Raw genomic sequence first — 18,164 nt, 5'->3', positions numbered from 1 at the left:
CCACGTCTCTTCAAAAAATACAAAAATTAGCTGGGTGTGGTGGTGCACTCCTGCAGTCCCAGCTACTTGGGAGGTTGAGGCACGAGAATTGCTTGAACCCAGGAGGCAGAGGTTGCAGTGAGCCAAGATTGCGCCACTGCACTCCGGCAGAGGAAAGAGGGCGGGTCATGTGTGTGCACATGTGCGTGTCGGGGGTAGTAGAGAGAATGGGAGGTCTTCTCCTCATTATATCTGATGTGAGCTGCAAGCAACACTCCTGTTTATTGAGCACTTATTATGCACCAAGTTCTGGGCTGGATATGCAGACTTGGGCTTGAATCACAGCTCTTTGTATGCGGTAGGCTTTCCTGGCAGATCCTGCCTGAAAGAACAGTTCAGCAAAGAAACATCTAAAAGGCCTGGCCTGGCTGAGTGATGAGCTCCTTTCTGGCCCTAACCACCTGCAGATCTCCAGCTGGGCCCTAAATCTAGAATCACCAGCCTCAGCTCCTTCTGCACCCCCAGATCCCTCAAGGGGCCCGTTTGGCCCTCTAAGCTGAGGTTCGCATCTTCTGCTCTCTGTTCAGCTGATGAATCGCTGTGTAAGCTCAGGCAAGCCACTTTACCTCTCTGAGCCCTGGTTTTACATCTATAAAAGGGGATGATACCAGCTCTGCCTCCCTGGCTGCGTTGCTGAGAGGAGGTGACACAAGAGGCATCCCCCTAAGTGATGGATAAACCTTGCCAGCCGGTGTCCCTGCCCGAGTTCCCACTCACTACCATGGGCTGCGGCTGAGCCTCAGTCATCTCACCTGAGCAATGGGTAGGAGCAGAAACTTCATCATGGGGCTCATGAGAGGGATAAACGTGATATACTCAGTCTCAGTGCACCTGCTGGGAATGCCAGCTCATGCTCACGAAGCATTCACCATGTGGTGGGCTTTGTTCTTGGGGCTTTTCAAGTATCAACTCATCGAGCACTCCCATCACTCCTATGAAATGGGTACTATCACCACCGTTTAAAAACAGAGGACCAGCCCAGGCAACATGGTGAAACCCTATCTCTACAAAAAATACAAAAATTAGCTGGGTGTGGTGGTGTGCGTCTATAGTCCCAGCTACTTGGGAGGCTGAGGTGGGAGGATCGCTTGAGCCTGGGAGGCGGAGGTTGCAGTGAGATGTGATTGCACCAATGCACTCCAGCCTAGGAGACAGAGCAAGTCTGTCTCAAAAAAACAAAAACAAAAACAAAAAACAAAACAAAACAAAAACAAACAAACAAAAAACAGTAAAAGCAGAGGAAAGTGAAAGCCACAGAAGTTATGTGCCTTGCCCGAGGTCACACAGCCAGGAAGCAGACAAGCTAAAATGAAAGCCTGAGTCAATTTGGCCCCAAAAGCCACAGTTGCCCCTACTGCTCATCCCCCAGGGTGGCCTCACCAGCCAGCAAGGCCACTGCTCCCTGTGGCCTCCCCTACTGTCAGAACTGCACACGTCTAATATCTGTTGTGGTTCTAAGGGGGCCCTGTTTACAAAGGGATAGTCATACCAGTGCCAGGAGCACCAGGGTAAAGAGTAGTTTAGGGAGTGAGAGAATTATGCCATCAAAGACAGCTGGAAGAGCAAATAATGTTAAAAGGCAAAAAAAAAAAAAAAAAAAAAAAAAAAAAAAAGCCCTGTAATTAAATTTCAGCTCAAACGGAAGAGCAAGAGTTTGCAGGCAGACGCGGAACAGAAGCGGGGCACAGAAACCAAAGAAGGATGCAGCATATGGGGCTGGGTGGGGCTTGGGGCCAGAGTAGGGAGGGACGTGCACATCTCGGGTGATCTCAGCTGTGAGGAAACCCTCCCCTCCCCTCTCAGGAAGCCTGGCTGCGAGCACAGGTGCTGACCCACCAGAAAGGTCTTCTCCTAGGTTAGGACTATCCTTCCCCACCCACGATTGTCTTGGTGGGAAAAGCAGAAAAACCTCAGTGTCTTAGAAAGCATCTGGGCCTGGGGCCGGAAGGATGGAGGAATGATCTCTCCTCTCGGTCATCTCTGAGAGACCAGGGCCCCCATATTATCAGATTAGTGGCCAGAGGGATCCTGTTAAAACCTGAGTAAGAGCTGGACACTCCTCTGCTCTAAAGCCTCCCATGACTCCCACCTTATTCAGAGTTGCAGTCAAAGTCCTTACAGTAGTCTCGAGCCACTAGCTTTAGGCAGATGCATAAAAACAGATGATGCTAAGCACCAGTGAATGCGAGGGGCTCCAGGGTTGATGGAGGGCTGGGGTGGTCAGGGAGGGTTCCCTGCTCCCCAGGACCTGATATTTGAAAGGAGCTCATCCAGCAAAGAGATGGTGCAGGGAAGAGCATTTCAGGCAGAGGGTATGGCAAGCACTGACACCCTGAGGTGTGAATGAACCAGGTGCTCACAGTCAGATGGCAGTTGGGGCTGCAGTCATCCGACGGCTCAACTGGGTTGGACGTCCACCATGGCCCCTGACTCCAGTCTGGTGCCTCAGCAGACTGGCCTCTCCTCTATGTACTGTCTTATCCCTCAGACCCTCTCCATGCAGGCTGGGCTTCTCACACAGGGTGGTCTCCAGGTAGTCACACTTCTCACATAAAGGATGGGTTTGGAGAGGTGTGGTGGGGAGAGCCAGCAGGAAGGCTAAAGGCTACACTGGATGGATCATGGCACAGTGTCACCTCCGCCATGTTCTACTGGTCAAAGTAGGCACAGGAGCAGATTCAAAGTATGGAGACACAGACTCCATCTCTTGGCGGGGAATGCAGGGACACATGGCAGATGTGCATGGGATGGAGACACTGCCATTGCTGTCATGGGGGCAGGGTGTCAATGTGAAGTGCAGCAAACAAGTAGAACCTCTGGGATGGAACCGACGGCCTCCCTTGGGCTCCTGGATATTATTTCAGAATCACAGGGACTTGGTTCCTATAGACATTTTTTCTTTTTCTTTCTTTAAAGGATTCCATGTGGAATCCTAGGGACATCCTTGAGGGCAGGGATGGTGTCTCACCATCTTTGGATCTGCAACAGTCCTCACACAGAGCCCGGGACACAGAAGGTTCTCCACAAGGATCTGTTGAGCGGACCTGCATGGTGCCAACAGAAGGGTAGCCTTGTCTTCTTTGGGAAGTCCTTCTTCTGGGTACTGCAAAAATGCTTGCTCTCCCTCATACCAAGAGGGGTGGAGGTGACCACTGAGTTGTGACCATCACTGGGCTAGCATCTAGAACCCTGCCTAGTATGCAGCAGCTACTCAATAAATGCTTGTTGTGGTGAATAAACGATTACATGGACTCAGCTGATGATCTAATGCATCTTTGACCCTCTCTCTAAGCACCTAGAAGATGATCATGCCACACGAATTTCCCCAGACCCTGAGTTGTTAGAGGGAGAACATTCTCAGTCCCACGCAACCATGCACGCCCACCATGTTGGCAACAAGTGACTCACTGGCCACTTGACACACAGAATGTCACGAATCTCATGCAATTGTATAAGCTGACCCTATTTATAGATGAGGAAACAGTGGCTCAGAGACATAAAGTCACTCACCAAGGTCACATAAGCTTGTCAGTGTTAGGGTGGGGTTCAGACCTTGGGTGTCTAACCTCCCCTGGGCGTCAGAGGCCAGGTCGGCCCACTTGGTCCCCAAACTACTGTGTTTCTTTTTTTTTTTTTTTTTTGAGACGAAGTCTCGCTCTGTGGCCCAGGCTGGAGTGCAGTGGCCGGATCTCAGCTCACTGCAAGCTCCGCCTCCCGGGTTCACGCCATTCTCCTGCCTCAGCCTCCCGAGTAGCTGGGACTAAAGGCGCCCGCCACCTCGCCCAGCTAGTTGTTTGTACTTTTTAGTAGAGACGGGGTTTCACCATATTAGCCAGGATGGTCTCGATCTCCTGACCTCGTGATCCACCTGTTTCGGCCTCCCAAAGTGCTGGGATTACAGGCTTGAGCCACCGCGCCCGGCCCCAACTACTGCGTTTCAATCAGGCCCAAGTGAATGTCTCTGTTCCAATCCAACCCAAAAGGTTTTCCACCATACAGGCCACATTCCCTTTATGATGGCAGAAAAAGGTGGCAGAGAAAAAGAAAATCTCAAGCTGGGCCGGTGCACACGCGCTTCAGAAAAGTTTCACCTCTGAGTTAGCATAACAAAACTTTTAATTTAGATGTTTTCATGTCTCCCTCCAAGTAAAAATAAGTTTAAAATAATGACTGTAATAAATGAAGGTAATTAATTGTAGTTTGTTCCTTTACTGTCTAGTCAGCTTAATTTTACCTTTTCAACTAATAATGAGAAAATAATTTTTGTGCTCGGAGGGTTAATGATATGTAACTGCGAGAACTGCTAATTGCATGTTGCAATCCATCCATCAACAACCCCATCTGTGCGACTTGATTATGTTTGCTAAATTATTGCTTTGAATTATCTTTCATAAAGCAACTTTTATAATTAGCGAGGCTTTCGTCTTGCTCTTTTCTCTGTACGCAAGGATATTCAAACTTTGGCCATTTCAAGCTGTCTCCATTAAGCCACCTTCTCCGGCTGTCTTTGTTTCCCTGAACAGGAGAAATCAAAACTGTCCTTTAAGCAATCAAGGCAGACAGAGAAGCTTCCTTGATTCACAGCAGGGCAAATTCACTTCCTCTCCGCCCCCTCCCACCGGCACAAGCGGGTGCACGCGCGCACACAAACACACACACACACATACACAGAAAGAAAGAAAAGATAGATCCACACATAAATAACATAAAAAGATAAGAAGTATGCCCAGATTCTGAACACGCCAGGGCTGGTGAAGCAAAATTCAGGAATAACATGGTATCTTTTTTCAACATGGTATATTTCATGGTATATACCATGAAACTGAACATGGTATAGTTCAAGGAAAGGCCTGCATCGGGAAGAAGGAATGATGGGTGTGATACTCAGCCCTGGCATTTTATGGGCTAGTTTATGTGACTTGGGACGGTGTTTGCCCCAGAGAATATTTCCAGGAGGTGATTAATACCCACTTGGGAATCGCAGCGCCAGCCCAGAGCCCAGTGGATTGCGAGAGGAGAGCGCCATAAAGGATGAGGCCTCATTAAAAAAATTAAAATGAAAATCAAATTTGGATTATAAACGGCCTGTGCATGTGCAGCTTTTTCTGGACGAAGAAGATGCTTTTTATTAACACCTTCCTTTGGCGGCGTCTCTCCCCTGAGGCGCAAGGAGGACACAGAGGCCACGATGGCTTAGTCAATAGATCATGAGAAAAGCAGCGGTTTCAGGAATAAAATTCCAGACAAATGTAGTCTTCTTGGTACATTAAAGGGACGATGGAAAGCCCTCTTAAGAAAATTAACAAAGTTCTTTAAGGTCTCCAGCTATTAAAGCAGCATCTATTCAATGTGTCACATGGGTTTTGAAAACGAGAATTCTGCTTTGTCTTTCCTTTTGGCCTAAGACTTTCTCTGTCCCAGTATTTATTGAGCACCAACCGTGTGCCAGACCCAGGGACTGTCTCCATGCTGCTAAAGTTTTTGAATCCTTTTTCCTTTTTTAAGAGACCAGGTCTCGCTCTGTTGCCCATACTAGAAAGAAGTGGTATAATCATAGCTCACTACAGCCTTGAACTCCTGGCCTCAAGTGATCCTCCCACCTCAGCCTCCTGAGTAGCTGGGACTACAGGCACGAGCCACCATGCCCAGCTAATTTAAAATTTTTTTTGTAGAGATGGGGTCTCATTATGTTGCCCACGCTGGTCTCAAACTCCTGGCCCCAGGTGATCCTCCCACCTTAGCCTCCCAAAGTGCTGGGATTACAGGCATGAGTGACCGCACCTGGCTTCTAAATCCTTATTGTTAGCCTCATTTGGCTGAGGAGGAAAGCTGAAGTCCAGAGAGGTTAAGGAACTTCCCCAAGGCCACACAGCTGGTTTAGGAGCAGAGCTGAGGTTTTGACCAGGCCTGAGTCAGATCTGCATGTATTTTCTACCATGCTGCAGTCAGGTCTTGTCCCAAACATCACCCAAACGTAACGTTTCTCCTATTGAAAAGCTAACATAAGTCATACCCACCTCCTATAGGAAAAAAACAAACAAACCCTGGAACCCTTCTTTGAGATAAAAAGCCTTCAACACCTAGTTAGGAAAGTGGCAGATGGCTGCTCAGGCACACTAGAGACCCAGTAAACCTGTATTGGAGGTCACTGCTTATAGGAATAATAAAATATCCAAGACTTCTCATATGCAAGGCAGTATTTTAAGCACTTCATCCGTGCTAACTTTGTTCTTCCTCAATCTCACCCTGTGAAATATGTATATATACACATTTTTTCTTTTGAGACAGAGTCTTGCTCTGTTGCCCAGGCTGGAATGCAGTGGTGCGATCTCGGCTCACTGCAACCTCCGCCTTCTGGGTTCAAGCGATTCTCCTGTCTCAGACTCCCGGGTAATTGGAATTACAGGTGCCCACCACCACACCTGGCTAATTTTTGTATTTTTAGTAGAGTTGGGGTTCCACTATGTTGGCCAGGCTGGTCTCAAACTCCTGATCTGAAGTGATCTACCCTCCTCGGCCTCCCAAAGTGCTGGGATTACAGGGGTGAGCCACTGCCTGGCCTGAAATGTGTATAATTAGTATCTCATTTTACAGATGAGGAAATGGAGGCACAGAAAGGTTAAGTAGCTCACCTCAAATCACACAGCTAGTAAGTGGGAGAGGTGGGATGCCAACCCAGGCTGACTCCAGCATCTGTGCTCTTCACCTGCTAACAGCTCTTCGTGTGTCAGACATTATATTAAACCCTTTCCCTGCATTAGATCTCAGTTAATCCTTAAAACAACATGAAAAGACTTGCCAGTGTCTTTATACTCCCATTTAACAGATAGGGAAAACTGAGGTTCTAAGAGGCCAACGGAAGCTCTGTTCACACCAACTCAAGCAAGGAAACAGTTGAGAAAGTGATGCTCTCTACAAACAGCTCAATGCCTGTCTTTAGATTGGGCAGAGGGATCAGTTGCTATAGGTAGCTTGTGTGCTAAGCGGCTCTCCTGGGACTAGGAGTTGGTAGATGGGAACCTCTATTTTTTTTTTGTAACACAAAGTCATGAAAACCCCCATTCCTAACATTATTGGTCTTTCTGGTTGTTTTCTTCCCAGCCCAGGCACCTCGCAACCAAATGAATCAATACCGGATGGCCCTCTAAATAAATAAGCACATCAGTCAACTCGATAATAAAATGAAAGGATGAAAAATATGGAAATCAGCGACATTTGTGTAAATCCAGTTATTGTTTACTTTAATATTGCCTTATGTGCTTATGTGGTTCCAAAGAGACATATTTAAAGTAATGTGGCGCTTGGTGGATGACAGACTTAAAATGCATCCCCTCTGGTGAGCTCCGAGTGTGGCCAATCCTTCTGGGGTCCTGCCTGAGTCCAGGAAAGCCTGAGAAGAGCCCCCTCAAGATGGAACACTTTAGAAATCCCTGGACCCGCATGATTCCAGTCTTTTCTTGGCCTGCCTCCTGTGCCAGCCAGCCAAATGGACATTATCAGACTCTTGGTTACGAAGGCAAGCAAAGAGGAGAAATGGGGGCAGTTCACCCTGATCACAGGGCTTCCATAAAGCAAGATAAATTATTTACTGAGGACAGCAAAGGAACTAGGGCTCAGCGGGTTGGCAGGAAAGAATGCGGACAATGTCACTTTTATACTCAAACAGTGGGCTGGTGCAAAGAATTTCCGGTTGGGCTGGTAACGGTGTGGACTTATCTGCAAGGCTGCCTCAGAGAATCAAAGGAGAGCAGAATGCCAAGAGAGGGCAAAGGTCATCTCGTACCAATATCTGATTTTAAAGATAGGAAACCAAGCCTGGAAGGTGAGGTAGGTTTGTTCAAGGTCATAGATTTTTCTTAAATTTTATTTTTTATTGTTTTAGAGATGGGGTCTCACTCTGTCACCCACGTTGGTGTGCAGTGGTAGGATCATGGCTCACTGCAGCCTCAATGTGACGAGTTTAAGCAGTCCTCCCACCTCAGCCTCCAGAGTAGCTGGGACTACAGGCACGTGCCACCATGACTAGCTAATTTTTAATTTTTTTGTAGAGATAGGGTTCTTGTTATGCTGCCTAGGCTGGTCTTGAACTTCTGGCCTCAAGTGATCCTCCCACTTCAGCCTCCCAAAGCATGGGATTACAGGTGTGAGCCACTGTGTATGCCCCAAGGTCACAGATCTTACATGTAGCAGAGCCAGTGTAAGGTTGGGCAAAGTCTAGGGAGAGGGAGATTTCTTGGAATCAGACTTGAATTCTGTCAAACTGGACAGAGAACCAATTCTTATCACTACACCATTGGGATGGGACACCAGAGGGAAGGGCACAGAGTTTGCAATGGGGACAGGGAAGCTTCTCCAAAGCTTCTGGAGGCTGCTGGCCCCCTTGGGCAACTCTAGGTGGGACAGGAAGGGGAGGCATGGGGGGCACTTTTCTGACATGTTGTGGGCCCTGGGTCTTACCTCGGCTTGGAAGCTTTTTAATACAGGAGCCACCATCTCTCTGATTTCCTGAAAAAGAGATCAGCAAAGAGTTCACTACAGTGCCAGGTGGGACGCCCCCATGGCCCCTGCTTGTAGCTCGCTGCTGTCCCTGGCTCAGCATTTCCCAAGCATGTCCCGTGGGGCCTGAACTCCATTGGATTTCACAAGGGACACACACAAATAGGGGTAGCAAGCCACACCAGACTGGGAAATGTCAAGTCCAAGGGGTTTATTTCCTGCAGGACTTTCTGGAGTCTTTCATAATGCATGCAGGGAATTTCCAGAAGACAAAGGAAGTGGCATTTCTCAAATGGGTTTGATCACAGAATGGTCTTTTATGCAAAATGTCTTGTGAGACAGGTAGTCCATCCCAGGTCACACTTTGGGGTGGGGTGGGGGCTGGAGAGGTAACCTGAATTCTCCATGCTTAGCACTACATGGAAGTCCTTCCTTAAAAACCTTCTGCCCTTCAAGGTGTTGCCCGGGGCAGCCTCTTTCAGGTTTCCGTGACCCTACCCTGTAGCCACCTCTCCAGTGAAGACTGCCTTTTGCATTTTAGCAATGCCACTTGTGTACTTGGCTCTCCTTCCTCACCGGAATGTGCAGTTTCTGCAGTCTAGGCTGGGTCTCTACCCCATTTGAGCTGTGCAGATGTTTGAGGAACACTATGGAAGTGGGCTGTCTTCAGAGGAGAAGTTTGTCCCAGCCACCTTGAGCCTCCTATTTCCAGACCCTAATTTCCCGGCTTTCATGAATGACCTGAGGATCCCAGCAACTTGGGCTAGCCTGGCAAACTCCTACGTATTCTTCTCCCTGGCACGTAAGAGGGAAGCCTTAAGAACCACGTGTCCTGAGACTCCAAACCTAATCCTCCAGTTTCCTGTGAGATCTGCTGGTGTGACTCCCCCATCACAATCAGCCACAGCTACCAGTAATCCCCATGGGAGGCACTGAGGGACTAGACAGTGTGGGGAGGGGGTGCCCCAGACAGCACAGGAAAGGAAGAGATGGGCTGAAGAAGACTTATGGGCAGGTAAAGAATAAACCCCTTCATTATGCAAATAATAATGTGTTGCTTCCACCCCTGATTCTGGATCCCTGGGGCTTTCCTGAGCCACTGATTGATAGACTGATGTATGTCGGGGACCTTCAGAGGAGACACAGGCCTAGTAGACTTGCCCATAAGGGGCCATGGGTGCAAGGCTGAGCCATGGAGAAGGAAACTTCTGAGAATCTGGGTCACAGGTGGTGAACTCAAATGCCCACCAGGCCAGGCAGGAAGCAACTACAAGGGAGGCTGGGACAATGCAAGCCCCACCAATGGAGTGACGTGCTCTGCTCTAGCTGATGACGGTAGCATGAGCACGGAACCTCTGGGTTGCACAAGCTACCAAATATTCTCAAAAGACACCGGAAATCCAATTTTTAGGTGAAATCATCTGAGATGCTAAATATTGGCAACTCACCATAAAGTTCAAAAGACTTTACAGACTAAATAAAAATGTGATGGCGGGAGACCTCTGGTCCATGTTCAGGAAACATTAGTTCTGGATGGGACCTCTCAGAAAACCCAGCTCTCCAGTTCTTGAGTTTACAGAAGGGGAAACTGAGGCCCCAAGAGGGGCTGGCCTGCTCAAGGTCACACAGCAAGTGAATGGTGCAGCTAGAATTTGAACCCAGGTCACTGGACTCCCCAAACAGGACCTTTTCACAGGCCCACACTCAAGTATCTGAGCACTCTGCGAGGGACAGGCTTGGTGGGACTTCGTGCTAATACCGCCCATTTCTAGAAGCACGCCGCCTCGTCTGCTTCACGGCTGGGGGACGCCCAGCACAGGCGCGAGCAGGAGGTGAGCTGGGCACCAGCCAGAGGAGCTCTTAAATAAAGCCTCGGCGTGACTTTCTCCATCAGGAGAGACTGGCTCCAAAAAGGAGAATTTTCAGAGGCACAACTATAATAGGAATGGAAACTTATTCCTCCTAATTACATAATTGCATAATTATGCAGTATTAAAATTATATAAGCTGAACTCAGAGGCTTAAAACATGGCCTGGATTTCCCTCATCACCTGGGGGCTCCCACATGGCCTCAGAAGAAAGTCAGTTGGGCTAGGAGAAGGAGGATGAGACAGAGGGTCTAAGCTGACTAGAGAGAGGGCATGTGCAGCTGTGAAGATGTGGGGCGGATTCAGCTCTGCTTCCTGGAGTCAAAAGAGAGTCAAAGGTAACCTCATTCTGGGGAGAAAAACTAGTTTCTAGACCAAGCTGAGCTCTGTTCTAAAAGGCGAAGGAAGGGTTCTCAGCATCACTGGTGCCTTCTTGGCTCTTGGAGTCAAACCAAAGGCCTGGCTTGACTTTTCTGAAGCCACAACATGGGAGAGGCTTTTAGACCTGAGATTCATGCCCCTTCTCCACATAGACACTCTCTCCCTTCCAGACTTGCTCCATGGACAAATTCTAGCTAGATCCTAGTCCCTTCTCTTGCCTTGAAGAACCAAAGACATTTATGACTTGTGTGAGAAGGATTTTGCAGCTAAGAGGCTGAGGTGGACCTGAGGCTTCTCCCCTCTGTGCTCATATGGCCTGATCCCTAGCTGGGTTTGCCTCTTCCCTGTCTTCCCATGTTCCCCTCCCTGAACAGCGAGATGGCAACAGGATCCCCCACCAATCCCGGTATCAGACTGGCAGAGTGTAACTGGTGGAATCCAAGTCTCCCATCTGAACGCCAAACTCTGCCCCACCTTCCTGCAGCACACCTGAGCAGGTAAGGACAGATGTTAACCTTCCGCTGACCAGAAGGAAACACAGTTGGCTTTGGGGAGATCCGGCCGCAGAGATCCCTGATGTCTGTTCCCTGTCACAGCCCTGATGTGCCACATCCTTTTCATATAGAGTCAGAGGGCTTTATTTTCCCTATTTGTATTTATTCTCATCATTTGTTTTGTAATTTGAGAAGCAATAGGGGGGCCTGTGAGAGGAGGGAAAAGAATTCACACATCCAGGGCTGGTAAAGAATAGAAACTTGTCTGTTCTAGTCCGTTCCTTGGGGGACTCTTACATTGCTGGGGGCTAGTCATTCTCTGTCCCCTACCAAGCTCCCTGCAATGGCTGCTAGAAAAGGCATAGCTGGTTGCTGGGACTGCAAGGGAGGCGGTGAAGGGGAAGAATAAGGTGCACGTACAGGGGGTGAGAGGCCGAGTTTCAGAGATGATGAGCGCCAGCAGGCCCCGAGAGGGTGTTAGAGAGTCGACGGCTGCCTTCTTCCAGACGCCAACGGGAAAGCAAAATAAAATCAAGAACTCTAAGGCACATGTCTTTGCCAGCAAGGCCAGGCATTTGACTTGGATATGAATGTGGGGGGAAAATGGACGTTTCACAGCACCCTCGAAAAACAATGACGTTGATGGAGAAACGCCCCGCCCCCGCTTCAGTCGGCACTGCTAAGCACTGCTAGGCCAAGAAACCCCGAAAGGTTGGGGGCTGTCATTTTTCTTTGTGGCTAATTAGCTTCTTTTCTTGTTAGTCACTTACATCTACAGTTTTCAAAATATAGTTTGAATGGAGAGAAATCTGCATTCCTACTGAGTTAATTCTATAACAGCAAATATACCATACCTCAGGTACATTTTTCTTAAATTCCCGGCGGAGTTCAATTAAATGTTTATGAGAATGTTCACTCTCCTCCTGCCGTGCAGACAGCTCAGAAGCGACGGAATTAAGCTCCTTCTGGAACAATAAAAAAAAAAAAAAAAAAAAAAAAAAGGAGAGAGAGAAAAGAAAAAGATTTTTTTTCTTTATTCCTTTTTAACCATTGTACAAAACAGCATTCTGAACAAGTTTTCTTAACTTACAAAGCTGAGAAAAGACAGGATATTGACTCCTGGCACAAATAAATAATTTACAAAACTGGGATGCAACTGAAAAAAAATCCAGGACAGCTTTTTTTGCTCATTGGAAGTCAGGCCAGATCAATAATCCTCTATAAAGTTGGGTGGAGTTGGTTTTTTTTCTTTTTTCATCTCTTCCCCCACCCCCTGCCCCACCTCTTAAATTTCCAAAGGAGTGATGGCATAAGCTTGTCAGTAACTGTAGAAAACATCTCCAAACCATGTCAAAATAGTAAAGTGCGGCATATTGTATGGGCATATTATAGTGGAAGAAAGTGCTGTCGACAGCTTTCATATATCAGAGGTGGGAACGGCTCCAACTATGACTTACTTACACTTAAAGGTTCATAAATACGCCTTTTAAGATATAGATGGCTTTTTAATTTCAGTAGATTTTGGAAAAATGAAGGTGCCAATAAGAAGTAAGCTGACCTTTTGTGTATCTCGCAGTAAATCATTTAAGGTTCACTTCAAGTCTAAGAAATATTTCATTGAAGACTCCTGGATTCAGAAGAAATGGATTGGAAGGTGCTTTGTTGGCTTATATGCAAGGAAGGTATCAGACCAGGTTTTTATAGGATGTACCAGAGAGGGAAAGAGAGAGAGGGATGGAAGGGGGGATGCTCCGGTTCACACACATCACAGACAATATCTGCTGGTCGTGCATGTATATTTGATCACCCCTCTTGAAGCTTTCTTCACTTTAATGGTGGCAGTTTCACAAGGGGAGTACAATTCACCATGAGTTGTCATGGATTTCATTTGCATAATTCAAGAAATGCTCTGTTTATGTGGTCGGCTGCTTCCTTGCACCATCCCGAGATGGGCTTTTTTTCTGGACCATAACTCGAGGAGCATTTCTGTATATATCACCCGATTATATTTGCAGCAATCAAGCCCCATAATTTCCTAAATCCGGTGATGCAATAAATTTCTGCAATCAGATTTATTAAAAACACACACGCAGATGCGGGAGTGTATTTCTAGGGTGAACTCTTTAATCTAACATATGTATGATGAGGCCCAGCACCGTGTTGAAAGACCCCATTTGTCATCACTAATACACATTCATCTTGCACACACAATGAAACACTTTTGCCATTAGATAATGAAATAAAAGTACTATTAACCCACTGCAAATCCTTTTCCCTCTAAGAGACGAAATGCATGGTAATTGTCTTATATCATGTCTCAGAGTCACTAAATCTGCTCAATAGCAGCTCACCAGAGCACCATAAACCTGGCACCCCAAGCTGGGAAGAGTGTCCCTGGCCTATGGATTTCTTTGTAGAAATCCAACAAGGAACTTCTATTTCTGGAGAAATGTCTAACTTCTTTAGAAAATTATGAGACTAGAAGGGAGAAGGTGGAGGCACCAAAGTAGCTTTGAAATAGAGGTGAGGGCCAGGTGCGGTGGCTCATGCCTGTCATCTCAGCACTTTGGGAGGCCAAGAGTTCGAGACCAGCCTGGGCAACATAGTGGCCTCCTCTCTACAAAAAAATAGAACAACAAGCTTGTCGTGGTGGCACTGCACCTACAGTCCCAGCTACTTGGGAAGCTGAGATGGGAGGACTGCTTGAGCTCAGGAGGTCAAGGATGTAGTGAGCTGCGATGGTGCCACTGCACTCCAGCCCGGGTGACACAGAGACCCTGTCTCTATGTTGGGGGCGGGAGGAGCGGAAACAGGTGCTCTCCAAGGTGCTGAAAGCAATTCTTGCCAAAGCACAGGGTACTCCCACTTGAAGGTACATGGGGGCTTCCAGTTTAAAAGCCCGGTTTATACCAGGATTAAGCCAGGTGAGGAACAAGGTGTTATGAGCAAAAAGGGGGAATTCTGGTTTATCATCACTTAAAACTAATCACAGTTTCTAATAAAGAAACTACAACTGATCACAACCAAAATATCCAGTGACAGGAGAGATCAGTGTTTGTAGCAATATACAAAGGTAGACAAAACCCAACTGGTTGGCACGGCCATGTAGACAGAATCTCACTTGGCAGGACAGAAAAAAACTAGAGTGCCATGGTCAATTTGAGTTGCAGCAGTGTACTCTCAGCTCTTTTTAGTTTTTCTCTTCTCTCTTGAAGACAAAGATGTGATTTTTACATTGCTGCAGGACAAACGGAACTGGAACATGGGTTTACAGCTCTCCATCTTGGATTATTGTGTGTCTGACACTATGTTCTTTTTTTTTTTTTTCCGAGACGGAGTCTCACTCTGTTGCCCAGGCTGGAGTGCAGTGGCGAGATTTAGGCTCACTGCAAGCTCCACCTCCCAGGTTCACGCCATTCTCCTGCCTCAGCCTCCCGAGTAGCTGGGACTACAAGCACCTGCCACCATGCCCAGCTAATTTTTTGTATTTTTAGTAGAGATGGGGTTTCACCATGTTAGCTAGGATGGTCTCGATCTCCTGACCTCGTGATCCACGCACCTCGGCTTCCCAAAGTGCTGGGATTACCGGCATGAGCCACCGCACCTGGCCGTGTCTGACACTATGTTCTTATTGCAGGGACACTGGTACCTTCCCATAACACAGCAACCAATGTACCTGGTGGGGGTGGACTTTGACTCCTCATTAAAAACATCCAGCCCAGGTTCTGAAAGGAAATCGCAGAGCAGGATAAGTCTAACCACCTGATGTGTTATCACAGACAATTATGCCTGACTCCCTCCACCTGCACCTCTCAGGCTGCTGGTGGGTGCAAATCTGACAGACAGGATGTCTGCTGTGTCCACACTGCAGAAAGAACCAAGCCAGGGAAGGCAGGGGGACATTACCAGGACCCTCACTCTGACCCCACCACAAGCCCAGCCCTTGGTATCTTTCCTCGAGCAGACGAAGTCACTGACATCCACGTTCTTCTCAATTTTGCCTAAATCTATGCTTGTCCTTCAACCCTGAATTCTTGCCACAGTTCACTGGTAAACACACTAACACCAATAATAATAATAGTAAATAGTCATAACTACCATTTATGGAAAGCTTACATGTACCAGGCACTATGCCTAAGTTCCTAACATACATCATCTCATGGAACAAACACATTAATGTGTCTGTATGGTGATTCAAGCAGGGGCTTGGAAATATATTACAGTCAATTCTAATAACCGAGGTGTGGATTATCTCCTTGGTGGATTATAAAGGCAAATTTTTAATGCCCTTCTCTTCAGTGGGCTTCTGCTCCGCTTCTCCATCAGCTGGGGGGTGTTCAGGGCACTTGTTTTAAATGATATGGATGTGTAAAGCTTCAAGTGTTCAATAAATGTTGTCTTTTTTTTTTTTGAGACAGGGTCTCACTCTTGTCACCTAGACTGGAGTGCAGTAGTGCAATCACAGCTCATTGCAGCCTTGACCTCCCAGGCTCAAATGACCTTTCCACCTCAGCCTCCCTAGTAGCTGTGACTATAGGCATGTGCCACCATGCCCAGCTAATTTTTGCATTTTTTTGGGGTAGAGACAGGGTTTCACCATGTTGCCAGGCTGGTCTCAAACTGGGCTCAAGCAATCCACCTGCTGTGGCCTCCCAAAGTGTTGGGATTACAGGTGTGAGCCACCATGCCTGGCCTTGGCTGATATTAATCTTATGCTTAGATAAACTGAGAGCTAAGAAAACACCTCACCAGATCAATGATTTCAAGAATTCTGGATTTCACAGCTCAGTAAAAATTCTGCTTTAAAAAGAAAGGAAGACTGGTAGAGTATTGCCAAATGTTACTGTATCAAGCAAAGACATTAAAAACCACTCCCTCCCACCCTAAAAGAAAGGATATTTGAATATCAGCAAAGCAAGAGGGCCAATGACAGCATCGGCACGGGTCTTTCATAATACACGCAGCTAAAATTAAAAAGCTCATGGCATTATATCTATTTTGAAGGAATGGAAAAAAATTCTATCACAAACATAAACCAGCACTGGTCTAAAGCTGCGTTTTAGAAAGCATGTCTGAATCACCACACACACAGCTTTGGTAATCCAACAGAAGTCAGGATCTCCTACCCAGCCCCTGCTGGCCCCACCAACCCCCCCAGCCCTGGGGGAGCCATGATTAACACAGCCCCAGACTTTGGGCCAGGCCCAGGCAGGGAGGAGACTCATCTGATTAACCGGCCATCAGCAGCAGACAGACAGCCCGGAGCCCGGCGCAGACCATTCAAATAATGATCATCATAAACAGCCCATTTGCAACTAAAAAGAAATAATTTTAATGAGCCTGAAGCAGATGATAGATGCAGCTGAGGCTCGGGCCAATATGCAGAGAGAAAGGAGGCCGGGGCTGAGCTGCACCCCATACCGGGCGCTGCAGAAGCAGCCGGGGGCTTGGAGGAAGGGGCTCTTCTGATGGGATCTGCAGCACCCCCTGGAAGTGCCCACTGCCCAGCGAGAGCCCCTGTCTCTGAGAGGGTTTGCCACTGGTGTGCTGAACAGTCTTGGGACTTAGTCCTCCAAGGCACTCAGAACATATGAGCTAGAAGGAATCCTCAAGGTTGCTCAGGTCACTGCTGTCCAAGCTTTGACCACTCATGTCCCTCTATGTGAATTTTGCCATATTGATATAGCATCTAAAATATGATTATTTAATATTTTTCTTCAAAGGGACTCCTATGGTTCTCTTTTTGAGATATGGATCACTTTAAGTTCCATAGTTCAATGTTAAGCTCAGTGAATTAAATTTTTTTTTTTTTTTTTTTTTTTTTTTAAGATAGGGTCTTGCTTTGTCTCCCAGGCTGGACTGCAGTGGCATGATCACAGCTCACTGCAGCCTTGACCTCCCAGGCTCAGGTGACCCTCCCACAGCATCCTGGGTAGCTGGGACTACAGGCATGTGCTACCATGCCTGGCTAGTTTTTATTTTTTTTGTAGAGATGGGGGTCTCGCCATGTTGCCCAGGTTGGTCTCGAACTCCTGAGCTCAAGCGAAAGCTTAGTGAATGGTTTACACCTGAGTAACCACTACCCAGTTCAAGATGTAGAGCATTCACGTTCCTAGGGCCTCTGAAAACTCCCTAGTACTCTCTCCTTGTCAGTACCCCTTAAAAGTAACCATGATTTGGACCTCGACATCATAGACACATTTTTTCTATTCCTGACTTTTACCTAATGACTCCTTCCCTTTTTTAAAACCTAAATAAGTGCATTTGAAAAGGACACTTTCTTGTCACTAGAGAATTGTGTACCATAATCAGATGGTAGCCATTAAAACAGAAGTATAACCAAAAACAAATCATTGCTGCCTGTGTTTGTTATAAAAGGTTAGCAAGTGCTGGAGAGGTGTTAAAGGTAATGCAGTCCCCTACAGAGACTTTCTGCTTGTTGGAATGAAGAAGGGTAGAAGAGATAAGGGAGAACTGTTCTTCAGAACCCAAGTCAATCCCTCCTAACCCTGGCTCTACTGAATGCTTACAATTTCATGTCCCATCAGTGGGATGTGTCCCACACTTCAGTAAACATGAATCATATCTGAGTCTCCCATTTAAAGATGAGAAAACGGAGGCACAGATAGTTTTGGTTACCCAACCACATCACACATGGTTAAGAGGTTGGATTTTCTCAGAGGGGAGGGTGGGTCTTGGCTAGGGAAGGAGAATGCTTCCCTAGCATTCTCAATTTGTCCGGGTTTCCCCAACCAGGAGGATTGGGAATCTTACAAGAACACTTAGTTTTTAAAGAAATTTCACACCTGATCCCAAAGTGTCAGCTATATAAAAAGCCTTGGGCTAGAATTTGCATTCCTATGAGGCGAACACATGTTAAGATACA

The 18,164-nt window shown here is 47.1% G+C and overlaps 2 protein-coding genes across 3 annotated transcripts in view; both read right to left on the bottom strand.

The window, feature by feature from the left end:
* Window positions 1-18,164, bottom strand: part of LOC126931527 (peptidyl-prolyl cis-trans isomerase NIMA-interacting 4-like) — a 773,797-nt gene that overhangs the window by 42,243 nt on the left and 713,390 nt on the right. The gene's annotated exons all lie outside the window — the stretch shown is intronic.
* Window positions 1-18,164, bottom strand: part of CUX2 (cut like homeobox 2) — a 280,830-nt gene that overhangs the window by 127,129 nt on the left and 135,537 nt on the right. For both annotated transcript variants that reach the window (XM_050749630.1, XM_050749629.1), the window contains exons 2-3: window positions 12,133-12,243; window positions 8,497-8,544 (exon numbers count right to left, since the gene is read on the bottom strand). In XM_050749630.1, coding sequence (XP_050605587.1) covers window positions 8,497-8,532 — 36 coding nt within the window. In that variant the 5' untranslated portion in view covers window positions 8,533-8,544; window positions 12,133-12,243. The remainder of the gene's footprint in view (window positions 1-8,496; window positions 8,545-12,132; window positions 12,244-18,164) is intronic.

The sequence above is a fragment of the Macaca thibetana genome, chromosome 11, assembly GCF_024542745.1.
Source record: "Macaca thibetana thibetana isolate TM-01 chromosome 11, ASM2454274v1, whole genome shotgun sequence".
Taxonomy (NCBI): Eukaryota; Metazoa; Chordata; class Mammalia; order Primates; family Cercopithecidae; genus Macaca; species Macaca thibetana.
This window is presented reverse-complemented; position numbering and strand designations above follow the sequence as displayed.